Here is a 27,099-nt window from a genome sequence, read left to right as displayed (position 1 = left end):
CAACGCTGAGAATATATGCCGCGTTCACCTGCTAGTCGGAACTCTGAAATGTCCGACTTGTTTAGTTTTTGAACGCAGCACGTGTATAACTACAACCAGCTAGCAAGTCGGAATTCCATAATTCCAACTAACACATGAACGCGGCAATTTACTTCTTGCTGATTGCGTCACCCCCCGTATTTATTTTATTTTACCTTTACCTTATTTTCAATGACGGCCTAGGAACAGTGGGTTGACTGCCTGTTCAGGGGCAGAACGACAGATTTGTACCTTGTCAGCTCGGGGGGATTTGAATTTACACCAAATAATTTAAATATTTAAACTATACTGCTCATATTGACATATTTACCATGCACCATTAAATGCTCTTTCACGTTATATTTTGTAGCTCAATGGCTGTGTAGCTGGCAACTGAAAGGATTATGAACTTGTTTAACTTTAACTAGGCAAGTCAGTTAACACATTTCTATTTACAATGACAGCCTTCTTTCAATTCATTAGATTGTGCAAAACAAACATGCCTGACAGTCCAGACCAATATTTACGACAAAATAAATCTCCAAAGTGTTGTTGTTGATAGAACACTGGAATCTAATCTACTGTTAAGGTATTACATTCCAGATTCTCTTTGATTATATTGGGGAAAACATTATTCTATTTAACATATTTTGCACACAAAGGAGTTTATGGGCTCTCAACATAAAACATTTCCACCTGCCAAGTGCTGAGCGACAGTGGCTCCTAATTAACCCCAGGAGGCATTTATGTACCAGGGACTCGGAGATAGAACATTGGGAAATTATCCAAATGTATCTGGATAGCGCATTAAATATTATATTTAAATCACAGATATGTTGTAAACTACTTTTAGAAAGACTGGCTCAAAAGCGTGCTCCTTTGACTACTTAAAATGTGGATGTTGAGGTTAAAAGTCAAGCCACTGTGGAGGCTCTCAACTAAGGCAAACAACTCAGGACAGATAAGTCTCCTGTGGTACACTGTTCCACTGAAAGGGAGAAAGACATTCACAATTTATGCATTGTATTTATTAACACATACTGTATCAATGTGTCCATTTAAAAAGGACTAAGTATCAAATATGTTCTCTTCTGCATTCAATGAACACAAATGGCACATTTCTATACATTCACTAAGGCTCCATTTTAGGAAACAAATTGGTTTCCACAAGGCAAACAATATCTAAAGGAATGGTAACAAGTATATTTCCAGCATATAAACAATTTATTTTTCTGTTTTTTTTCTGTTTTTCCTCTCACAGTACAAAGTTGCAATGTTTTAGCATCTGGTTTGTAATTGCAAATTGTTTTCGCGTATATTAATATAAATTGGAGTTCGGGCAAGAACCGTTCTAGTTGTATTATGGTATGGAATGTTGCTACCGCGTTAACCATACATTTTTGTGAGAAAATGTGCAAAGCACAGGTTTACCATATCTGACAAGCAGAACTGATTGAATAAGTGACTTCAATGAAAGTTGTTTTGCACATGTATGTAACTAACAAAATAATGAGAATAAGTCCAGATAAATAAATGCATACATGATAACCACACATTTCATTCTCTTTGCCAGCTTGTACCTGCCAAACAGGTTCCTTAATAAAGTTACAGGGCACCTTAAACTCTTTGCATTTTGCACACAATGCATGGAACCCTTCCACTCAAAGAACTTCAGTGATGCTACAGCTGAGCTGTCTCCCATCGAACACTGATCAGCTATTGCTTTTTATAGACAGCACAATTAGCAAGGCCTCTCTTACACCAACTCTGCAAAGGAGTGAGCAGGTTCCACCACCGACAAGTGCCTTTTTGCACTCCAAACTTACACAACCCTCAAGAAGGGAGCAAAGGAAGGCGCTATTTATCCCTCTTAATTCAGAAACCACAGCTCATTAAACTCTCAGTCTAGGCAGACATATGGCAGAATGTTCAGTTTGCTCTCATCCCCATGTGGTTCTAAGGATATGCACTCTGTCCAATCATACCAGTTGTCCTTGGTGTCATGGCACCCGTTCACCCCAGGCCAGTGCTCTTTGTGTATTCTGTCGAGGTCCTCGTTTATGACCTCTCGGCTCACCCCAGGTAAGTCCATGTCAGGGATATTTGGTACCAGCACGTGTGTTTTTCTGGCCTCTTTGATATGATGTTCCATGTACTCATTCATGAACAAGTGTGCCCCCGAGGTTTGAGCCCCAGATGACGTGAGCACATTGCTTTGACGGTTAAGGTAAGACTGGATGATTTCATTCCTTGACAGCTCTTTCCAGTTGGTCTGTTGGAATGGACTGGGAGTAACAGGGGTATTCTGTGCATATTGATTCCGCTTGAGCAGTTCTGTCCGAGGTTCTGGTGTGACCGGCACCACTGTAGCCTCCCATTCTGGGTAAGACTCTTTGTGGGTCCAGGATTTTATCTGCCCTGTTACAGGGTCAAACGTAAGTCTACGGTCTTTTAATCTACATGGTTTTGTGCTCTCTTCCGTGGGCTGCCCACCCACGTTCACTGTGTAGTCTCTGGACCTGTATTTGTTCCTCTTTCTCACTGTGCTAGTGGCAGCACCATTGCCCTCCGCCTTCACCTTGCTGCGTGACGTGGCTTTTGAGTTGTGCAGAGAGTCAGGTCTCATGGTACTGTGCTGAAGGCGTTGGTCCACGTCTGCCTGTCCATCCTGATGAAAGGCGGACTCTGCAGGCGGAGGCCCAACAGTGAGGGAACCCTGGATACATGAGGTTAAAGGCTGTGGAGAAGGCAAAGAAGAGGGCTCCAGTCCAGAGCTGTCCATAACCCTGGGACTCTGAGCAGGGCTCAGTAGAGTTGTTGCTTTTGGTGCAGACAGTTTAACAACCACATCCTGTTTCGTACTTCTGGGACTATACGAGTTTCTGTGGGGGCTTTTGGGCTGATGTTGCCCCCTTCCTGAAGCAACAAGGTCCATTTTGGCTTGCTGTTGCAACACGGCCGTTTTGAGCAATGCGGAAGTGCTAGGAGGTTTGGCAAGTCCCGGTGAGCTAGGGTGAGGTTTGACAGCGTTGATGGGAATTTTGTTGAGTCTGTCGTTGTCAAGATGATCAGCACCATCCTTGTCTGATTTTGGATGTGAATAAGCATCAAGTGCGTCCATAAAAGCCTTGGGACTGGCCCCAATTCCATTTATTGGCAGCCGTGAGTTTCGTGTTCTTTCATAGGCTGTCTTTTTAGAGATTTTCGCTGGTAGGTGCTGTCCATCCCTCTGCTCCCCTTTGCGTTTTCGGTTGCCTGACTTTTCTGCTTTGGGAGAATAATAGTTGTTGAAGTCATTTCTACTCTTGAGCTCCGAAACCATTTTATCCGAAGGCGGGATGGCAGCTGGAGGGGAGACAGCCGTCCGGCAGGGGTTGTTAGCACCGTTGGCAGCGCCTGGTGGCCCTCTATGCCCCTTGGACTGTGCCTCACTCTGCCCAGGCTCAATCAGCTTCTGCCAGGTGCGCAGGAGCTTCTTTGCACGCTTGACAAGATCCTCATCCTTTGTCTTTTTCCTTACGTCGTTGATCAACTTGCCAAGGCGGGTTTCCTTGAAGAAGAACAGGAAGGTTTATTTTTAGTACAACACCCTCTTGGCAACATATTTCCAAGAGCTGACATGCACATTTGTCCCCAGCATTACCTACCTCAAGTGCTTCTTTGGTGATGGGATATTTCTCCAAATAGGAAATGACATCCATTACAGCTACCATGTTGCAGATCTGCTGGAAAGTAAACAACAAATCATGTTAAAACTATGAAAGTAAGAGACAGGAAATGGTAAGAGAAACTCAATGTATAATGACAGATGAGTGTATACAACAATTCAATCAAATCCAATAAGAGTCCAAGTTGTAGAATATGAACTTCAATTATGCCACTTCTGTGTTGCGGAGAAAATAAATGCTCTATGAGCATGAATTGTTTTTACTTTGAACAAGAAATTCAAATTGGATTAAAAAACCCACACTGACAGTCATAGTCAGTGGCTTAAATGAATAGGCCTAACGGTTCAATGGATGTATAGTGGTTCATACCACTTACTGACCAATGGGTACCACCGGAATGAAAATTAGTAAGGTGTTCGCCAACAAGTCATGTCTGCAGGCAGCGGGACGCACACCTTTAGCCAATTTATTTATATAATGAGCCTCTGGATAGCTTCTTGGTAGTTCCCCTTTCCTTGACAATTTGTTTAGCTTTAATGACATGTCCTGGTAATCCGTCTGGCCCAGGGTGTGTACTCCGAGTAATGCGCTAACCAACTGGTAAGTGTCTTCACTGACATTTTCAACCTCTCCCTGTCTGAGCCTGTAATACCAACATGTTTCAAGCAGACCACCATAGTGTTCTTGGGCACAGGGACTAAGGTAACCTGCCTAAATGACTACCGATCCGTAGCACTCACGTCTGTAGCCATGAAATGCTTTGAAAGGCTGGTCATGGCTTACATCACCACCATTATCCCAGAAACCCTAGACCCACTCTAATTTGCATACCACACCAACAGATCTACTGACAATGCAATCTCTATTGCACTCCACACGGCCCTTTCCCACCTTGACAAAAGGAATACTTATGTGACAATGCTATTCGTTGACTACAGCTCAGCGTTCAACACCATAGTGCCCTCAAAACTCATCACGAGGGTTGCAAAGGGTCGGAAACTTTCCGGTAAATTTCCAGAACTTTTCCATGGGAAATTAAGGCTGGGAATTTTGCTTAAATTCATCAGAAAACGTTTGCTTATAACAGTGAACCTTTTTTTGTGGGATACACATAAGTTAATTCTAGGTCTTGTGGCATATTTTGGTTAAACTATCCCCAATTCAATGGAATTGCAACCCTCTGCATTCACAGTGCATTCTTCCACCACAGGTACAGCTGATTCAAGATCATGCATACTAATAAAATATGCTATTGAGACTACAATACTACACTGTCTGAGCCTAGGACTACATGTTTTCTGGTAAGTTTAGATTACAATAATAGGTGGGGTGAATATATTATGACATACATTATTTTTTGTTAACTAGTAAATAGTAGCCTACAGCAAAATGTGTTTAAATAATTCCTAACTTGTTAACAATTTCTGCTAGTTAGTTTTTGCTACCTTGTGGGTTTTAGCTTGCTTGAGCCTGCTAACTGAGTGTTAATTCACCTGTTTCCATGCACGTTTCATTTGAAAACATTTCTTACAAAGGAGATGTTTAATCTAACTGCTTAACTATTTATCTGTACATGGAATTGTTTTGTTTTTTAAACTATTTTTTCTAAATCAACACAGGAAAATGCTACGGGCACTATCTGGTGTGTGGAGACATTTCACTGCAGCTAATGTAGAAGGAAAAGCTGTGTACATAGCAACAGCTCATGGTCCTTCTGGAATCAGAAGTTTTTTTGATTCAATGGAGGAACAGTCAGAGAAATGCTGATGAATGTCCTGCTTTAGCTGGGTATGCAACTGGTTCACCTCTGATGCTCACAGGCAATGTGTATTGGAATAGATTTCTGAATGTTCTTCACCCAGCATACACCCCTCCAACCAGACATGCTTTATCTACTAATTTGCTGGATGCAGAGTTCAACAGAGTTCAAGTGAAGGTCAAGCAAATCATAGAGAAAGCAGACTATTGCAATCATCGCTGATGGGTGGTTGAATGTTCGTGGGCAGGGAATAATTAACTACATCATCTCCACCCCTCAATCAGTATTCTACAAGAGCACAGACAAGGGACAGACACACCGGTCTCTACATTGCAGATGAGCTAAAGGCAGTCATCAATGACGACAGAAGGTATTTGCACTGGTGACAGAATGCTGCGAACATGAAAGCTGCTTGGTCTAAAGGGGAGGAGTCCTAACCTCACATCACACCCATTAGCTGTGCTGGTCATGCATTGAATCTGCTCCTCAAGGACATCATGGCACTGAAAACAATGGATACACTCTACAAGGGAGCCAAGGAAATGGTTAGGTATGTGAAGGGTCATCAAGTTAAAGCAGCAATCTACCTGAACCAAGCAAAGTGAGCAGAATAAGAGCACCACATTGAAGCTGCCCAGCAACACCCGTTGGGGGTGGTGTCGTCATCATGTTTGATAATCTCCTGGAGGGAAAGGAGTCTCTCCAAGAAATGGCCATATCACAGTCTGCCGATATGGACATGCCCATCAAGAGGATCCTCCTGGATGATGTATTTTGGGAGAGAGTGGTAAGCAGCCTAAAACCTATATCAGTAGCCATTGCACAGATTGGGGGAGACAATGCCAACCTGTCTGATGTTCAGACTCTGCTTGTAGATGTAAGAGAAGAAATCCGTACTGCCCTGCCCACTTCACTGTTGCTCCAAGCAGAGGAAACTGCAGTTCTGAAATACATCAATAAGCGTGAAGACTTCTGCCTGAAGCCATACACACCGCAGCATACATGTTGGACCCCAAGTATGTTGGCAAAAAACATCCTGTCTGGTGCAGAGGTCATCATTACTGTGTCTCGCCACCTTAGCCTGGATGAGGGAAAGGTTCTTGGCAGTCTGGCTAAGTACACTTTCAAGCAAGGGCTTTGGGACGGAGATGAGATGTTGGCATGACTGCCAAATTGCATCAGCCACCTGGTGGAAGGGACTTTGTGGCTCTGAGGCTGTTTCCTCTTTCCTCCTCTGTTGCCTCCATCCTCCAAATCCCACCAACAACAGCTGCCTCAGAACGCAACTGGTCCTTGTTTGGGAACACACACACACACACCAAAGCATGCAACAGGCTGACCAATACAAAGGCTGAAAAATTGGTGGCCACCCAGGCAAATTGGGGTCTTTTTGAGCCTGACAACGAGCCATCTGCAAAAAGGTTGGAAAGTGACAGTGAAGATGAGCCCTCAGTTTGATGTTCAAGAGGTGGACATTGAGGAGGTCCCGGGAGAAGACATGGAAGCCTGAGAGGAAGACAACCAAAGCTTTAGTTTCCAGACTATAGTTTTGCAGATAGATGCATGTTGAAAACGTTTTTGGGAGATGCAATGGATCATTGGGGATCATTCAATAGTCCCTTTTGTTGTTCAGTGAAATCATCCCATGTGAAGAGTCAACTCAATTAAAAGTGACATTCGTAACTATTGTTTTTTTGGTTTTTTTTCTCTATTGGACGGGTTTAATCATTTGCAATCATGTCTACTTATAAGGTAAAAGGTTTATGTTTGTCTCCATATGATATGGTAAATATATCCAAGGCAAAAAACATCTACATTTAAATGGTATTAAAATTAATTTGCATATATTTCCATTAATTCCCATATATTCCCACGAAAAGTTTCCACCTCTGAATATTCCCCAAAATGTTCAACCCTGCTCATCACTAAGCTAAGGACCCTGGTACTAAACACCTCCCTCTGCTACTGAATCCCGGACTTCCTGACGGGCCACCCCAGGTGGTAAGGGTGGGTAACAACACATCCGCCACGCTGATCCTCAACACGGGGGCCTCTCAAGGGTGCTGTACTCCCTGTTCACTCATGACTGCACGGCCAGGTAGGACTCCAACACGATCATTAAGTTTGTTGATGACAACCGTGGTAGGCCTGATCACCGACAATGATGAGACAGCCTATAGGGAGGAGGTCAGAGACCTGACCGTGTGGTGCAAGGACAACAACCTCTCCCTCAACATGTTCAAGACAAAGGAGATTGTGGACTACAGGAAAAGGAGGACCGAGCACCACCCCATTCTCATCAACAGGGCTGTAGTGGAGCAGGTTGAGAGCTTCAAATTCCTTGGCAGCCAAATCACCAACAAACTAACATGGTCCAAGCACACCAAGACAGTCGTGAAGAGGGCACGACAAAACCTATTCCCCCCTAAGGAGACTGAAAAGATTTGGCAAGGGCCCTCAAATCCTCAAAAAGGTTTTACAGCTGCACCATCGAGAGCATCCTGACGGGTTGCATCACTGCCTGGTATGGCACACAGCTCGGCCTCCGCCAGCAAGACATTACAGAGGGTAGAGGTCGACCGATTATGATTTTTCAACGCCGATACCGATTATTGGAGGACCAAAAAAAGACGATACCGATTAATCGGCCAATTTTTTACATTTATTTTTAATAATGACAATTACAACAATACTGAATGAACACTTATTTTAACTTAATATAATACATCAATAAAATCAATTTAGCCTCAAATAATTCATGAAAAATTTGGTTTAAATAATGCAAAAACAAAGTGTTGGAGAAGAAAGTAAAAGTGCAATATGTGCCATGTAAGAAAGCTAACATTTAAGTTCCTTGCTCAGAATGTGAGAACATATGAAAGCTGGTAGTTCCTTTTAACAGGAATCTTCAATATTCCCAGGTAAGAAGTTTTAGGTTGTAGTTATTATAGGACTATTTTCCTCTATACCATTTGTATTTCATTAACCTTTGACTATTGGATGTTCTTATAGGCACTTTAGTATTGCCAGTGTAACAGTATAGCTTCCGTCCCTCTCCTCGCTCCTCCCTGGGCTCGAACCAGGAACACAACAACAGCCACCCTCGAAGCAGCGTTACCCATGCAGAGCAAGGAGAACTACCACTCCAAGTCTCAGAGCGAGTGACGTTTGAAACGCTATTAGCGTGCATCCAGGAGTTGATAGGCTTGAAGTCAAACAGCGCAATGCTTGTATGCACAACGAAGAGCTGCTGGCAAAACGCACTAAAATGCTATTTGAATGAATGCTTACGAGCCTGCTGCTGCCTACCACGGCTCAGTCAGATACTTGTATGCTCAGTCAGATTTTATTTATATATATATATATATTGTCGACGATACAGTGCCTTGCGAAAGTATTCGGCCCCCTTGAACTTTGCGACCTTTTGCCACATTTCAGGCTTCAAACATAAAGATATAAAACTGTATTTTTTTTGTGAAGAATCAACAACAAGTTAGACACAATCATGAAGTGGAACGACATTTATTGGATATTTCAAACTTTTTTAACAAATCAAAAACTGAAAAATTGGGCGTGCAAAATTATTCAGCCCCCTTAAGTTAATACTTTGTAGCGCCACCTTTTGCTGCGATTACAGCTGTAAGTCGCTTGGGGTATGTCTCTATCAGTTTTCTATATATTTTTTTACCTTTATTTAACTAGGCAAGTCAGTTAAGAACAAATTCTTATTTTCAATGACGGCCTAGGAACAGTGGGTTAACTGCCTGTTGAGGGGCAGAACGACAGATTTGTACCTTGTCAGGAACTTGCAACCTTTCGGTTACTAGTCCAACACTCTAACCACTAGGCTACCCTGCCGCCCCATATGCAACGCAGGACACGCTAGATAAACTAGTAATATCATCAACCATGTGTAGTTAACTAGTGATTTTGATTGATTGATTGTTTTGTATAAGATAAGTTTAATGCTAGCTAGCAACTTACCTTGGCATACTGCATTCACGTAACAGTCTCCTTGTGGAGTGCAACGAGAGGCAGGTGGTTATAGCGTTGGACTAGTTAACTGTAAGGTTGCAAGATTGGATCCCCCGAGCTGACAAGGTGAAAATGTGTCGTTCTACCCCATGAACGAGGCAGTTACCCACCGTTCCTAGGCCATCATTGAAAATAAGAATGTGTTCTTAACTGACTTGTCGAGTTAAATAAAGATTAAATAAAGGTGTAATTTAAAAAAATTAAAATATATATATATATATATATATATATATATATATATATATATATATATATATATATATATATTTTTTTTTTTAAATCGGCCAAATCGGGGGTCCAAAAATATTGTTATGAAAACTTGAAATCGGCCCTAATTAATCAGCCATTCCGATTAATCGGTCGACCTCTAACAGAGGGTAGTGCTTACGGCCCAGTAAATCACCCAGGCCAAGCTTCCTGCCATCCAGGACCTCTATACCAGGCGGTGTCAGAGAAAGGCCCTAAAAATTGTCAAAGACTTCAGCCACCCTAGTCATAGACTGTTCTCTCTGCTACCGCACGGCAAGCGGTACCGGAGCGCCATGTCTAGGTCCAAGAGGCTTCTAAACAGTTCCTACCCTCAACCCATAAGACTCCTGAACAGCTAATCAAATGGCTACCCAGACTATTTGCATTGCTGCCCCCCCCCCCCCTACGCTGCTGTTTCTCTGTTATTATCTATGCATAGCCACTTTAATAACTCTACATACATGTACATAATTAGCTCAATACCGGTGCCCCCGCACATTGACTCTGTACCAGTACCCCCTGTATATAACCCCGCTATTGTTATTTACTGCTGCTTTTTATTTGTTATTGTCTCTTTAAAAAAAAAAATATTTAAAAAAAAGTATTTTCTGAAAGCTGCATTGTTGGTTAAGGGCTTGTAAAGTAAGCATTTCACTAAGGTTCACTACACCTGTTGTGTTTGGCACATGTGACAAATAAAATTTGATTTATAAAAAAAAAGAAGCTATGTATCAATTGAACCTTTTTTGCTGATATGAAAGATAATGTCCTTATGTTTCTAATACCATACCGCAAGTGATGCATGTTGATGTTCAGACCGAGTGTTGGGGCTCTTGACAAAACTCCCTGTACAGAAGACACATTCATCCAATGATGTGTAATGTAATGGAACAGTCGTGATCAAGGGCTAAGTATGCTACAAAGAGTACACCTTGACCAACAGACTTGGAGGAAAGCAAGCTTCCTTGTACTGTGTTGTCACTTCAAAAGTTTAACAACACTTTTGTTTGCGTCAGCCATTTAATTCAATGTTTGTTAATCACATATCACGATAGTCTGTGAGCCTTTGTGACAGATGGCTTCATGTTAGCAACCAGTAGCCATTAGGAATGGCACGTCACATTGAATAACAAAAGAGCTGATTGGCTAACACTGCCAATTGTTATATAAATATTCATACACATAGCTCATATAAACAAAGACATTCCGTCGTAAGAACACATACACCCAGCCAGAAGACTGACCCCCTCTTCCTTATATAAACACACATCTCATCTCCCTCTAACTGGCCGGTCCCAAGAGCAAAGAACTTTTGCTGTGCACCAATGGGGCCCGCTCTGGCTAGAGCAAGGCCCGCCTCCAACCCTCCGACCAGTCAAGAAGACCGAAACGACAAGACTCCACCTACTTTATTCTATGTATAAAAATGTATGTAACCATTGTATAGGCCTCTTTTTCACCTGGCTCCTTGCCGAGTTATGTGAACTAGGTCCGTGCACGTAAAACTGCGGGACAAGATATCTCTGACTCATTAAAACTGTCTTTTGTTACAACTGAAATCCACTCTGTCCAACGTCCGTGATTTAGTCTCAACTCTCCAGTTTTTGAACACTAACAGAATTGGTAGCAGAGTTTGGTTATTCTTGAATTCGATCTATTATAAGTTAGTGTGAGAGGACGAGACTGATCACGGCTAAAAAATCAGACGGAAGAGTGACTTCCCCAGCCATTCATCTTGCCTCAGGAAATCTGATCGGAGCGCTCTATATAAAGGTGAGCAGAGCCCGTTATATCGAAATCTGCATATTGTATTATAGTCTAAACCAAATTTTGATCAGAAAGTACTGGGCGTGAGTATGAATCGGTGCCCAAATTTTTTACATAAGAACCTAAGACATTGATTAAAGATATCTTGTTTTGTAAAAAAAAAAAATATATATATACATATTCTTATTAATGGGCCTATACTCAGTTATTTTAATAGGAATGTGTGAATTGTGATTGACCAATGTGTTAAATTCCTCCAGGGACCCTATTTGTTCTGAAATCTGCATAGAAAACTGTCCTAATTATATATGTATTGGGTTGTGTATAGAGGTGACGTTAAATAGTGGCTGTGTTTTAACACGTAATGGACACAATTATGGATGTTGGAAATTCAATGAGAATTTCATACGAATGAATGAATTATAGATGAACCGAATCTGCAAGTAAGGTCTTGTGGAGGTGTGGTTATAGATGAACCGAATCTGCAAGTAAGGTCTTGTGGAGGTGTGGTTATAGATGAACCGAATCTGCAAGTAAGGTCTTGTGGAGGTGTGGTTATAGATGAACCGAATCTGCAAGTAAGGTCTTGTGGAGGTGTGGTTATAGTTTAATGATAGATGAACCGAATCTGCAAGTAAAAATTTCCTATTTTGATACGTTCTGTACTATCGAATAAGGTCTTGTGGAGGTGTGGTTATAGTTGAATGATAGATGAACCGGATCTGCAAGTAAAATCTCCTGTTGATACATATAACATCGAATAGGTCTTGTGGAGGTGTGGTTGGATTGAATGAATCTGCATGAAAAATGCCCTATTAAAAAAGCTGTGTATTATTTAATAGGTTTTGTAAGAGGTGTAGTCGAGTAGATACAGGATATGTAAGTTTGGCCTTCCACTAGACAGAGATCGGGAATGATGTGGCTATTGCACATCAAACAATAAACATAAGATGAACCAGAGTTGACATTCCATGATTTGGAGATGGGGGAAATTAAATTGAAAGAAACGTTTGTCGCGGAGTAGGTTGGGATACGTAACTGGGCTATTATGCACACGTGCTGGTAGACAAAGCCACCTTAGTATCGAATGGCCGTGCAATTTTGATTGACAGCAGCCGGGCCGAAATACTGATTTTCGTTTTTTTTCATTCCTGTTGATATTGCCTAAAGTTTAAAATTATTCTGACAATTGCTATAGAATCGCTGGAATTTACTGATATAAGTTCATAAAGGAACTTACTGAATTGTTTCTAGAAAGTATTTAAATAAGCCGCCGAGCTTAATACAGACTTTGTTTTACAGACGCTAAAAGCTACACACTGATTTTGGGGTTTTTCTATTCTATCCATATTTCCTAAATATATAGAATTATTCTGACAATTGCTATAGAATCGCTCGAATTTACTGATATAAGTTCATAAAGGAATTTACTGAATTGTTTACAGAAAGTATTTAAATAATTCACTGAACAACTCTTAGTTGTCTAGAAATTCTATCGATATTTCCTAAAGAGCTAGAATTACTCTGAAAATTGTTATAGAACCGCATATATTCACTGATATATTGTTCCAAAGGGAAATCGCAGAATCATTTATAGAAAATACCTAAACGAATCGCTGAACAAATTCAAATAAAATACCGGTGAAATACACACGTGGCGGGCGTCACATATTGATAACCCCCTTTGTCTCGACCAGGGACAGGCTAAGCATACAACGATAGAAATAAACACCACATAGTAAGGATTGAATATACCTAAATAACGCATTATACACATTATCAGACGACTTAGATAACATGTCTGCAGCCATCACGCCCAAACAAATGATTGCAGTAGAAACTCAAGACCAAGGGGAGCAGCCAGATAACACTCAGATCGTGGCACAGACTGTCTCTCAGATGATCCAACAGCAGACAGCCCCACCACCCCATTACCCTCCCCCACAGCGGTATATCCTGCAGGCAACGGGCTCAACGAGGCCCCTACACTGGACCATACAGAGGGGGAAACTACCAGTGGTATAACTGAGGAATTCCCGGTCACTATGCCAGATATTGCACGAAACCACTCTCCCCGCAGCAACAGCAATGGAGAGAAAGAGGAAGAGGACGTGGAGGGGCACCAGGAAGAGGAAGAGGACCCTCTCCTAGACACATGCAGCAGGAGCAGCAAGATTACAACCAACCCTCCCACTTCAACACCTGATCACCCAGTAAGAATGATGAGGATGCCACTCCTGCCGATGACCACACTGTCTGAAGCCCAAGAAGTGTACTGGCTAAAATGCCTACCCACAGGGCCTGCCACCCCTCACATCCAGTTTAAGTTCAACCAACTGAAAGCTCAAATCTACACTCTGCACCCATATAAGACTCCCCAAGCTGAGATCCATTGCACACTCAATGCAACAGAAACTGATGACTGCCTCTTCACTGCAGACTGGGACGAAGACATGATGCACCTGACCCCACCTATCAGGTGTTGTACCATTGGGTGTGGCCCAGAGGGGGTGGCAGCACCGGTCATCCTACGATCAAGGAACCTCCATGCACCCCTGGCCTGGACGGCTGAAGCATCAACAGCCATAGCACTCCTGAAAACGGATCTATCAGCGGCAGCAGCTCTGACTGCACCTGACTACAAGAACAAGTTCCATTTGGATGTTTCTGGAAGGGAAGGATTCACCTCATCCGTCCTATTCCAGAAACAAGAGGGGGAGAGAAGGGTCTTGATGTACTACTCTTCAAACTTGACCACATTGAGGTAGGACAGTCAACATGCTCCAGATACGTTGCTGCAGTAGCAAAAGCTATTGAAAAAAAACAGCTCACCTCGTGATGTCACCCTTCAATCAGCCATCATCCCTCAACCAGCATCGGCCAAATTAGCTGAAATCATCGGATTGACGCAGGTCCTCATCAGAGGAAAAGGAAAGACTGAATATCTATACAGACTCAGCCCATGCCCATGAAGCAGGCCACACTGATGGACCCAGAACTTTTATGAGAAACACATGGCCCCACACACGAAGGCAAACTAAAGACCCTCCAAAAAGGCCTCGCACATCTGGTGGCACCCTCACATAAAAAATATGACTGACTTATTTTATGACGATGATTTATTTTGTGACGAATGCAATGGTTGTGACAGACACAACCCAAAGAAACCATATCAAACACCAATGGGCTCATACGTAACACCTAATGCATGTTTTCAGGATATTAGTATAGACTACACCGACATGGGCCCCGAAAATTTATCTAAAGGCAAACTCTATCTCCTAGTCATAGTAGATAGGTTCTCCAAATGGGTAGAGGCAATAATAACAAAAGGGGAGGATGCTAGGTCAGTCTTTAAGTGGCTACAAACCAAACTAATACCCAGGTATGGCATCCCAAGACAAATCAAATTTGACAAATGGCTCACATTTAACAAACACCTGAGACAGGTGGAAGAAAGATTTGGCATAACCCACAGATTTGGATCTGTGTACAGGCCCCAATCCCAAAATCTGGTGGAACGTCAAACCAAAAGCTAAGATAGCTTTGGGATAATGACTGGTAGAGTCATGCATGGTCCACCAAGGGAGGGAGGTCATATGCCCGCCCTTGATGTACAACAAATTGTAATGTCTAATTATGTGAAAAAACTGACGGTTCTCTCTGCAGCACTCTCTACCCAGGTTCACAAGGTCCAGGAGGGGGAGCTGCCGGGGGACACGACACTACTGAAGGTAAAGGTTGGTGACGGGGTGAGGGTTACAGTCCACAAGAGAAAGTGGCTGGAACCCAGGTGGACTGGACCGTACGAAGTGAAGGAGGTTACTTCACACTCGGTCCAGGTCAAAGGTAAATCAGGCACACCTTGACACCGCCTTACACATTGCACCCCAGCCCCAATTCCTTCTAGAACACTGACTGAAGTCAGAGCTGATTTGAGCGGCCTAAATTCGATTCCAAATGAAGACACTCCTTCCTCAGGTGATGCGGCATCAAACTCCGCCTCCCCTGAGAAGGGAACCTCGCCCAGTTAGAGGGAAATTTCTCCCTCTCTGGGTGAGGCTGGGGATATCTGGTCCCTTATTTGTGATATTCATACTGATATTTGGAGTAACCCTAGGACTTTCACATGGTTAATTGAACAACTATTTCACCCTGCCATATCACATACACCAACCCCTACACATGTCCCTAACTCCTTTCCTGATATCACTCCCTCCAATCACTCCCGTCCCAAACGTAGCACTACACCTACAGACCCACCATGCAAATCAGACAAGGTTAGGAGCACCACCTTATGTATACCCACGATTGCAACCGCCACCTTTCTGCTATAGTTTTCACGTCTAATAGACGTGAAGAGGGGGATTTGTTATATAAATATTCATACACATAGCTCATATAAACAAAGACATTCCGTCGTAAGAACACATACACCCAGCCAGAAGACTGACCCCCTCTTCCTTATATAAACACACATCTCATCTCCCTCTAACTGGCCGGTCCCAAGAGCAAAGAACTTTTGCTGTGCACCAATGGGGCCCGCTCTGGCTAGAGCAAGGCCCGCCTCCAACCCTCCGACCAGTCAAGAAGACCGAAACGACAAGACTCCACCTACTTTATTCTATGTATAAAAATGTATGTAACCATTGTATAGGCCTCTTTTTCACCTGGCTCCTTGCCGAGTTATGTGAACTAGGTCCGTGCACGTAAAACTGCGGGACAAGATATCTCTGACTCATTAAAACTGTCTTTTGTTACAACTGAAATCCACTCTGTCCAACGTCCGTGATTTAGTCTCAACTCTCCAGTTTTTGAACACTAACAGAATCCAAAATGGTGGCTTCTGCTACCTAACTGTCCTTTTCATCCATCGTGTTTTCTGATAACTCAAAACCAAAACTAGCAGGCGTTCAATCTTCCCAGTGGTACAATTGGGATAATGGCACAATTCAGAGTCCAACGCATTTCTTATCCCTGGATTAAGGTATGTCTTCTGAGCCGTATCTCGCGGAAGCCTGTCCGACCCAAGTAGTGCAGATACAGGCAAGCGGCTCGGATCTGCTGGCTACTCATTTCCAAAACACTGCTGACCTTGGTGTTGGGTTTAGAGTAGTAAGATCATCCTTTCAGTTAACCTGCTAGCTAGCTACAATGCTTGGGCCTAGCATACCTTAAGGGAACATTTCGGCATTTCGTGTATGATCAGTGAGAAAGTCCATATTGCAAATGTACGGTCCCTTACCCGACGTCCGAAATCGTTTGTAAAATTCGCGGTCGGCGTCGGGACGTGCGGTAGGGCCGGACCTACCGGGAAGTCGTCGAATGAACTTTGTCGGACTTTCGGTTCCCGTTTAAAAAAAAAAACAAGTTTCGGACCGTTTTTCCGCCGTCCCGGACACTCCCACCAGATGGCATACGGAATCATATGGCAATTTGGCAAAACATCACGAATCGCGACGGGGCCTTATCTCAAAAACTGAAAATATTTCGAAGACGAAACTTGGCGAGCGTAGGTTTGGCTCAAGGGGCAGTTGGCCCCGAACGGGATGGCGTCTAGGCCTCGACGGTTTTTGAGCTACGGCCATTTTTCTGGGATTAAAGGCTTAAAATGGAAGTAGAGAAATTATTTTTCCACTTCGGGTCAAAGCCAAGGAGCCTCCGGTGTCAATAAAAAAAGAACCAGCCATTTATCTATCGTCATTTAAGAGAAACGGAACAATGACAAATTGGTGATGGTCACAAATAGGCGGTTTTTTTTTTTCAACGGTTACAGATCCAGTTGCAGGGTGTTCATACGAATCTTTTTAAAGTGTGCTGCGGAGCTCTGCGACATTTCTGTGATTTTCTATGATTTTCTGAAATAACACAATAACCGACCATTAGAATAGTAGGCCCAAAATGAAGCCTGCCCCACAATGTCATTTGCTTTTGAGTGACAGTGAGAGAACCGTTAGGGTGAGAAGAAAAATTCCACCACATGAATGTTCCTAAGGTCCTCCCGATCTCAACAAGCCTAACCTTGACCGTGTGGCATTAACCCTTCACAGTAAAACAGGGTTTTTTGATCTCACAGATTACAGTGTCATCTCTCCCCATAGGAATACATTGCCTGCACCCCTAATTTCAACCTGAGGCCTATGTGGGTTATGAATGCCGTATGAACCTGTCTTCGGTACCAGTCCATCAGGCCACTATGAGGTCTACCTGTGTCGATTCTAAGCTTCCTGGACCAACCGGAAGTGGTTCAAATGCCCCTAAAAGTGTTTACCCATACACTGCATGCAGTTTGATAGACATAGTGCATTCAACCCTGTGTAGATCAGTCAATTCTTAACGTAAGGACTTAAAACTCAGGATTCTGTAACAGCATACCCCAATGAGGATATGTGGTGACATATAGCTTCCTGTGCCAACCGGAAGTGCCATAATTGGTGTCTCAGGGGCTGTTTCGAAGGGTTAAAAAATTCAGATCTGTCCAAAACTTCATATATGTGATTAGGCAACCCCCATGAACTGTAAATCAGTCATTTTTCCCAAAAAAAATCAAAGGAAAAAAAAATTGCACTAAAACACAACTTGGATGGAGGGACGTATTGGGGTGCGTAGAGACAGACAGTGGCCGCAATAGTTAGCTTTGTTCGAGCTAAAAAAGAACGGTCGGACCTAGAGTTCCGAAACTTTAGAAACCTGTTCTAGACCTCCGGGCCATGGTGCGTGACGAGTTACGTGGCTCTAGATGGTTCTCGGACCGAGAAACAGCCTCGTACATTCGCAATAACTTCAATTCATTTTTGCATCACGAAAATGACGACGTTTAGAAAAGTCTCAGAGACGCAAGGCTAGGTGCGTTGAAACCGGCTCGGCCCATAGAGACGGACCCCAAAGTTTCTGTCCGATAGCTCGTTCAAGGACCCCGTAGCAAGGCATGGAAATAAGTGGATTTTCAGCACCAATTAGGGTTTTTCTCGGACACCAAATGACCTATCGAGCCGAAACTCGGGATTCGGGGTCGCCTCACATAGGACTTCGCATAATGTCCGAACTGGACCCGCAGCTAGAACGTAACTATGTGTTTTACCTTTTTATTATGTTTTCAACTAGAGGCGCTGTGAATTATGGGACTGCTCTGACATATATGATAGTTGGCATCTAAATGAGTAGGAAACAGTGGGTTTGGTGTCATAATGACATCTAATTGACTGATGGACACTGACTTGCTAGTTGACTTTTGTACATTTGCAATATGTTTAAACAGAGAGGGACCATCACCAAAATGGCATTCTGAAATCAACACAAAAAATGGCATCACCATAGTCTCCAGACTGTGCTGAGTTCAACGAGCTATCCCGCTTGACCGTAGCTCGCTCGGTCTAGGCGCAGCAACCATTAGAATATTAGGCCCAAAATGAAGCCTGCCCCACAATGTCATTTGCTTTTGAGTGACAGTGAGAGAACCGTTAGGGTGAGAAGAAAAATTCCACCATAGGAATGTTCCTAAGGTCCTCCCGATCTGAACAAGCCTAACCTTGACCGTGTGGCATTAACCCTTCACAGTAAAACAGTGTTTTTTGATCTCACAGATTACAGTGTCATCTCTCCCCATAGGAATACATTGCCTGCACCACAAAATTCAACCTGAGGCCTATGTGGGTTATGAATGCCGTATGAACCTGTCTTCGGTACCAGTCCATCAGGCCACTATGAGGTCTACCTGTGTTGATTCTAAGCTTCCTGGACCAACCGGAAGTGGTTCAAATCACCCTAAAAGTGTTTACCCATACACTGCCTGCAGTTTGATAGACATGGTGCATTCAACCCTGTGTAGATCAGTCAATTCTTAACGTAAGGACTTAAAACTCAGGATTCTGTAAGTGGCCATGTCAATCAAGACATGTGGTGATTTATAGCTTCCTGTGCCAACCGGAAGTGCCATAATTGGTGTCTCAGGGGCTGTTTCGAAGGGTTAAAAAAGTCAGATCTGTCCAAAACTTCATATATGTGATTAGGCAACCCCCATGAACTGTAAATCAGTCATTTTTCCCCAAAAAAATCAAAGGAAAAAAAATTTGCACTAAAACACAACTTGGATGGAGGGACGTATTGGGGTGCGTAGAGACAGACAGTGGCCCCAATAGTTAGCTTTGTTGGAGCTAAAAAAGAACGGTCGGACCTAGAGTTCCGAAACTTTAGAAACCTGTTCTAGACCTCCGGGCCATGGTGCGTGACGAGTTACGTGGCTCTAGATGGTTCTCGGACCGAGAAACAGCCTCGTACATTCGCAATAACTTCAATTCATTTTTGCATCACGAAAATGACGACGTTTAGAAAAGTCTCAGAGACGCAAGGCTAGGTGCGTTGAAACCGGCTCGGCCCATAGAGACGGACCCCAAAGTTTCTGTCCGATAGCTCGTTCAAGGACCCCGTAGCAAGGCATGGAAATAAGTGGATTTTCAGCACCAATTAGGGTTTTTCTCGGACACCAAATGACCTATCGAGCCGAAACTCGGGATTCGGGGTCGCCTCACATAGGACTTCACATAATGTCCGAACTGGACCCGCAGCTAGAACGTAACTATGTGTTTTACCTTTTTATTATGTTTTCAACTAGAGGCGCTGTGAATTATGGGCCTGCTCTGACATATGTGATAGTTGGCTACTAAATGAGTAGGAAAAAGTGGGTTTGGTGTCAATTGATATCCATTTGGTGTCATAATGACATCTAATTGACTGATGGACACTGACTTGCTAGTTGACTTTTGTACATTTGCAATATGTTTAAACGGAGAGGGACCATCACCAAAATGGCATTCTGAAATCAACACAAAAAATGGCATCACCATAGTCTCCAGACTGTTCTGAGTTCAACGAGCTATCCCGCTTGACCGTAGCTCGCTCGGTCTAGGCGCAGCAACCATTAGAATAGAAGGCCCAAAATGAAGCCTGCACCACAATGTCATTTGCTTTTGAGTGACAGTGAGAGAACCGTTAGGGTGAGAAGAAAAATTCCACCACTTGAATGTTCCTAAGGTCCTCCCGATCTCAACAAGCCTAACCTTGACCGTGTGGCATTAACCCTTCACAGTAAAACAGTGTTTTTTGTTCTCACAGATTACAGTGTCATCTCTCCCCATAGGAATACATTGCCTGCACCCCTAATTTCAACCCGAGGCCTATGTGGGTTATGAATGCCGTATGAACCTGTCTTCGGTACCAGTCCATCAGGCCACTATGAGGTCTACCTGTGTTGATTCTAAGCTTCCTGGACCAACCGGAAGTGGTTAAAATGCCCCTAAAAGTGTTTACCCATACACTGCATGCAGTTTGATAGACATAGTGCATTCAACCTTGTGTAGATCAGTCAATTCTTAACGTAAGGACTTAAAACTCAGGATTCTGTAACAGCATACCCCAATGAGGATATGTGTTGATTTATAACTTCCTGTGCCAACCGGAAGTGCCATAATTGGTGTCTCAGGGGCTGTTTCGAAGGGTTAAAAAAGTCTGATCTTTCCAAAACTTCATATGTGTGATTAGGCAACCCCCATGAACTGTAAATCAGTCATTTTTCCCAAAAAAAATCAAAGGAAAAAAAAATTGCACTAAAACACAACTTGGATGGAGGGACGTATTGGGGTGCGTAGAGACAGACAGTGGCTCCAATAGTTAGCTTTGTTGGAGCTAAAAAAGAACCGTCAGACCAAGAGTTCCGAAACTTTAGAAACCTGTTCTAGACCTCCCGTAGATGGTGCGTGGTGAGTTACGTGGCTCTAGAAGGTTCTCGGACCGAGAAACAGCCTCGTACATTTGAAATAACTTCAATTCATTTTTGCATCACGAAAATGACGACATTTAGAAATGTCCCAGAGTCGCAAGACTAGGTGCATTGCGATCGTCTCGGCCCATATAGACAGACCCCAACGTTTCTGTCCGATAGCTCATTCAAGGACCCCGTAGCAAGTCATGGAAAATAGTGGATTTTCAGCACCAATTAGGGTTTTTCTCGGACACCAAATGACCTATCGAGCCGAAACTTGGGATTCGGGGTCGCCTCAGCTAGGCCAACACATAACATAAGAAATGGACCCGCAGCTAAAACGTAACTACGTGTTTTATGGTTTTTTTATGGTTTGAACCGAAGGCGTTGTGAATTTTGGGCCAGCTCTGAAGTATGTAATAGTTGGCTACTAAACGAGTTGGAAAAAGTGGGTTTGGTGTCAGTTTGAATCAGTTTGGTGGTCAGAATGATATCTAATTGACTGATGGACTCTTGTCCACTTGACTCTTGTACATTTGCAATATGATCCTATAGTGAAAAAACATCACCAAAAGCGACATTCTGAAATCAACCCAAACGAGCGATTGAGATGACCCAGAATCACTGCAAAGCCATCCCGAGTTCATCGGGCCAGTCAATTTCACATTCCTGCAGGATTTTTATAGCATGACAAATTCGTGATGGTACCTGCCCATTAAAACATATTGCAAATGCACAGTGACTTTGAAAAAGTAAGAAACAAAAAAAAATACATCTAAAATTTTTTGAGCATGACAAATTCGTGATGGTACCTGCCCATTGAAACATATTCCAAATGCACAGTGACTTTGAAAAAGTAAGGAAACAAAAAAAAATACATCTAAAATTTTTTGAGCATGACAAATTCGTGATGGTACCTGCCCATTGAAACATATTGCAAATGCACAGTGACTTTGAAAAAGTAAGGAAACATAAACAAATTCGATAAACAAATTCATGATGGTACCTGCCCATTAAAACATATTCCAAATGCACAGTGACTTTGAAAAAAGTAAGGAAACAAAAAAAAATACATCTAAAATTTTTTGAGCATGACAAATTCGTGATGGTACCTGCCCATTGAAACATATTGCAAATGCACAGTGACTTTGAAAAAGTAAGGAAACATAAACAAATTCGATAAACAAATTCGTGATGGTACCTGCCCATTAAAACATATTCCAAATGCACAGTGACTTTGAAAAAGTAAGAAACAAAAAAAAATACATCTAAAAATTTTTGAGCATGACAAATTCGTGATGGTACCTGCCCATTGAAACATATTGCAAATGCACAGTGACTTTGAAAAAGTAAGGAAACATAAACAAATTCGATAAACAAATTCGTGATGGTACCTGCCCATTAAAACATATTCCAAATGCACAGTGACTTTGAAAAAGTAAGGAAACAAAAAAAAATACATCTAAAAAATTTTGAGCATGACAAATTCGTGATGGTACCTGCCCATTGAAACATATTGCAAATGCACAGTGACTTTGAAAAAGTAAGGAAACATAAACAAATTCGATAAACAAATTCGTGATGGTACCTGCCCATTAAAACATATTCCAAATGCACAGTGACTTTGAAAAAGTAAGAAACAAAAAAAAATACATCTAAAAAATTTTGAGCATGACAAATTCGTGATGGTACCTGCCCATTGAAACATATTGCAAATGCACAGTGACTTTGAAAAAGTAAGGAAACATAAACAAATTCGATAAACAAATTCGTGATGGTACCTGCCCATTAAAACATATTCCAAATGCACAGTGACTTTGAAAAAGTAAGAAACAAAAAAAAATACATCTAAAAAATTTTGAGCATGACAAATTCGTGATGGTACCTGCCCATTGAAACATATTGCAAATGCACAGTGACTTTGAAAAAGTAAGGAAACATAAACAAATTCGATAAACAAATTCGTGATGGTACCTGCCCATTAAAACATATTCCAAATGCACAGTGACTTTGAAAAAGTAAGGAAACAAAAAAAATACATCTAAAAAATTTTGAGCATGACAAATTCGTGATGGTACCTGCCCATTGAAACATATTGCAAATGCACAGTGACTTTGAAAAAGTAAGGAAACATAAACAAATTCGATAAACAAATTCGTGATGGTACCTGCCCATTAAAACATATTCCAAATGCACAGTGACTTTGAAAAAGTAAGAAACAAAAAAAAATACATCTAAAAAATTTTGAGCATGACAAATTCGTGATGGTACCTGCCCATTGAAACATATTGCAAATGCACAGTGACTTTGAAAAAGTAAGGAAACATAAACAAATTCGATAAACAAATTCGTGATGGTACCTGCCCATTAAAACATATTGCAAATGCACAGTGACTTTGAAAAAGTAAGGAAACATAAACAAAAAAACATCCCAAAAAATGTTGGGTAACCAGCTGCATATTTTAGATCACAAGCTTGAATTTTGAGCATGACAAATTCGTGATGGTACCTGCCCATTAAAACATATTGCAAATGCACAGTGACTTTGAAAAAGTAAGGAAACATAAACAAAAAAACATCCCAAAATTTTTTTTTTGGGTTACCAGTTGCATATTTTAGATCACCAGGTGCACATTTCAGGTCACCAGGTGCACATTTCAGATCACCAGGTGCACGGAGGAAAATATTTACTTTTGACTTTGACTTTTGACTTCCTATGACATCATATTGCAAATGGAGAAAACATATGCCTTATGCACAAGTAAAACAAAAATAAATATGTAATACAAGTTGACCAAGGTATAGTTTGAGCAAAGTAAAGTTTGAATTTTGAGCATGACAAATTCGTGATGGTACCTGCCCATTAAAACATATTGCAAATGTACAGTGACTTTGAAAAAGTAAGGAAACATAAACAAAAAAACATCCCAAAATTTTTTTTTTGGGTTACCAGTTGCATATTTTAGATCACCAGGTGCACATTTCAGGTCACCAGGTGCACATTTCAGATCACCAGGTGCACGGAGGAAAATATTTACTTTTGACTTTGACTTTTGACTTCCTATGACATCATATTGCAAATGGAGAAAACATATGCCTTATGCACAAGTAAAACAAAAAGAAATATGTAATACAAGTTGACCAAGGTATAGTTTGAGCAAAGTAAAGTTTGAATTTTGAGCATGACAAATTCGTGATGGTATCTGCCCATTAAAACATATTGCAAATGCACAGTGACTTTGAAAAAGTAAGGAAACATAAACAAAAAAAATCCAAAAAATTTTGTTGCACATTTTAGATCATCAGTTGCACGGAGGAAAATATTTACTTTTGACTTAGACTTTTGACTTCCTATGACATCATATTGCAAATGGAGAAAACATATGCCTTATGCACAAGTAAAAAAAATATGATAATAAAGCATGACTAAAGTATGTTGATAAAGTTCTTATACATGTGTTATTGACACAAAAATCGAAAGAATTTTGAAAAAAGGTCAAGAAAGCACTTTTTTAAGGATGTATGAAGTTTTTTACCAAATTTTGACATTTTTGACTTTTGACTTTTGACTTCCTATGAAATCATATTCCAAATGGAGAAAACATATGCCTTATGCACAAGTAAAAAAATATATATATATATGATAATAAAGTATGACTAAAGTATGTTGATAAAGTTCTTATACATGTGTAATTGACACAAAAATCGAAAGAATTTTGAAAAAAGGTCCAGAAAGCACTTTTTTAAGGATGTGTGAAGTTTTTTACCAAATTTTGACATTTTTGACTTTTGACTTTTGACTTCCTATGAAATCATATTGCAAATGGACAAAACATATGCCTTATGCGCATGTACTTAAAAAATATATATATATGATGACAAAAGTATACTCATACAGTACTTACCCATGTGTAATTGACAAAAAACTCGAAAGAATTTCGAAAAAAGGTCCAGAAAGCACTTTTTTAAGGGTTTTTAAGTTTTTTTTAAAAAATGTCATTTTTCAAAATTTGGCTTTTGGATGTTGACTTGGGTGCCATTTGCAATATGAAATGCCCCGGTGGAACGCACACGCCCCCTATTGGAATTTTGAAGTGTTACAATTGGCAATTGCCATATGGCATTTGCAATATACTTTGCATGAATCAACGCCAAATTGGGTGGTATTGACCATCGTGTATATGGTTTGTCCAATGCCAATATACCGCCATTTGTTTTTGTCCAAATCAGGGGGGTATTCCCTTACTAAAGTAACGGCAAAGTTTAACTCTAAAAGTCTAACTGGTTTAGTTAGTTACAACAGTCGCTACGCAACAGTATAACTAGCTAATAAAAAAAATACATTAAAAAAAGTAGAACTAGCTAATTTGCTAAGGTGAAGTTTAAAATGTCAACTTTAGCTATCTAAATTAGGTATAGTAGTTAGCTAAATGACAGGCAGGTAGCTAGCCAACGAACTTATGATCACTAGAACTAACTCATGATCACTAGAACTAACTCATGATCACTAGAACTAACTCATGATCACTAGAACTAACTCATGATCACTAGAACTAACTCATGATCACTAGAACTAACTCATGATCACTAGAACTAACTCATGATCACTAGAACTAACTCATGATCACTAGAACTAACTCATGATCACTAGAACTAAGATAGGTTGACCAAAGATGTTGAAATGCTTGGGCTCAGGCGAGACTCGTGTGTTTATGTACGTTAGCTAGCTAACTACTACAGAGTTAATTAACTACTGTTAACTAGCTAAGTTCCTAGTATTGACTTTAACGAACAAGCTCATAGATTTAGTTAGTTTACTAGCAGGCTTCCAGCTAGATAACACTAGATTAGATTAGCTACCTGCCGCGTCGTTAGTTACCACTGCACTGGTTTCGATAACGACGTTAGCTAAGACAAGTTAGTTAGCTAGCTAATGTTCGCTGTCGATGTTTGTCATAAGATTTCACAGTAGGGGATCATTGCAATAGTGTGGACAGAGAGAGACCCTTCAAGTACGCGGAAACATTACTAACTCACATTGTTTTGGCCATCGATGGCCTGCATCAGCCGGTCTCTCATCTGCTGCGGAGTTGCCGTGGCCGCTGTCATTGCATGGCAGTGGTGCGGATCAGTTGACGGGGGAGGAATCCTCCTTAGACACGAGTGGGTGACTTGCAGACACTCACAGGCCTTTCGGGAGATGTGCTAGTAAATAAAGACCCATATTTTATGGAGCTTTATTTGACCTTGAAGGTGTATTCATGTATCTCCAGATAGAGGATCTTCCCGAATACTCGTGTCCGACTGCCTCTTTGGCAACAGCCAACGCTGTGGCCTTTCTCAACATCCGCTTCTCTGCAGCTCAAAACAACAGAGCTATTGAAAAACGCTCTCCTGGTGCATCGTGGGAAATGTAACACAGAAACGTCGTCGACTGTGAATGTATCTGATATTCTTTGTGTGAACCTGTAGTTAAATTACTGGGTTATCCTATTACAATATGGATGTGTAACCAAACACTGTATCTGAAACGTTAGATTTGTCTTAATTCAATACATTTAGCACGAACAATGAAGCCCAACACGTACATTCTAATACATGTGAAAGCTGTACTGTGTAGCCTATATATGCTTATTAATTGAATTAATGAATCAAGACTTGATACACAACTGTTTTATGATTTTGTTTAACATGTTTATACAGATGAGTGAGTGTGTGTCAAACAATGCACAATGTGATTGAGTGCAGAAACCAAATAAGGTTGAGAAGCACTAAATCAGATGACACACTACTCAAATCCTAAATTAGGAAAGGAAAATATGAAAAGGGTATGGATGAAAACACCA

General features: G+C 41.4%; 1 protein-coding gene across 2 annotated transcripts; it reads right to left on the bottom strand.

Moving 5' to 3' along the window:
- Positions 1 to 1,024: 1,024 nt before the first annotated feature.
- On the bottom strand, positions 1,025 to 26,617 carry LOC110524153 (mediator of RNA polymerase II transcription subunit 26). 2 transcript variants are annotated; one of them, XM_021603538.2, is made up of 3 exons: positions 26,291 to 26,617; positions 3,666 to 3,743; positions 1,025 to 3,568 (listed from the first exon to the last, which is right to left on the bottom strand). In XM_021603538.2, exons 1-3 carry the CDS (start codon positions 26,360 to 26,362, stop codon positions 1,919 to 1,921), a joined length of 1,800 nt encoding a protein of 599 aa, XP_021459213.2. In that variant the 5' UTR covers positions 26,363 to 26,617; the 3' UTR covers positions 1,025 to 1,918. The 2 variants fall into 2 exon arrangements, with proteins under 2 accessions (XP_021459213.2, XP_021459214.2); XM_021603539.2 differs by having other exon boundaries at positions 3,666 to 3,740.
- Positions 26,618 to 27,099: the final 482 nt, after the last annotated feature.

Source organism: Oncorhynchus mykiss, chromosome 5 (assembly GCF_013265735.2).
Source record: "Oncorhynchus mykiss isolate Arlee chromosome 5, USDA_OmykA_1.1, whole genome shotgun sequence".
Taxonomy (NCBI): domain Eukaryota; kingdom Metazoa; phylum Chordata; class Actinopteri; order Salmoniformes; family Salmonidae; genus Oncorhynchus; species Oncorhynchus mykiss.
The sequence above is the reverse complement of the archived record's forward strand: the minus strand, read 5'-3'. Positions and strand labels throughout refer to the sequence as shown.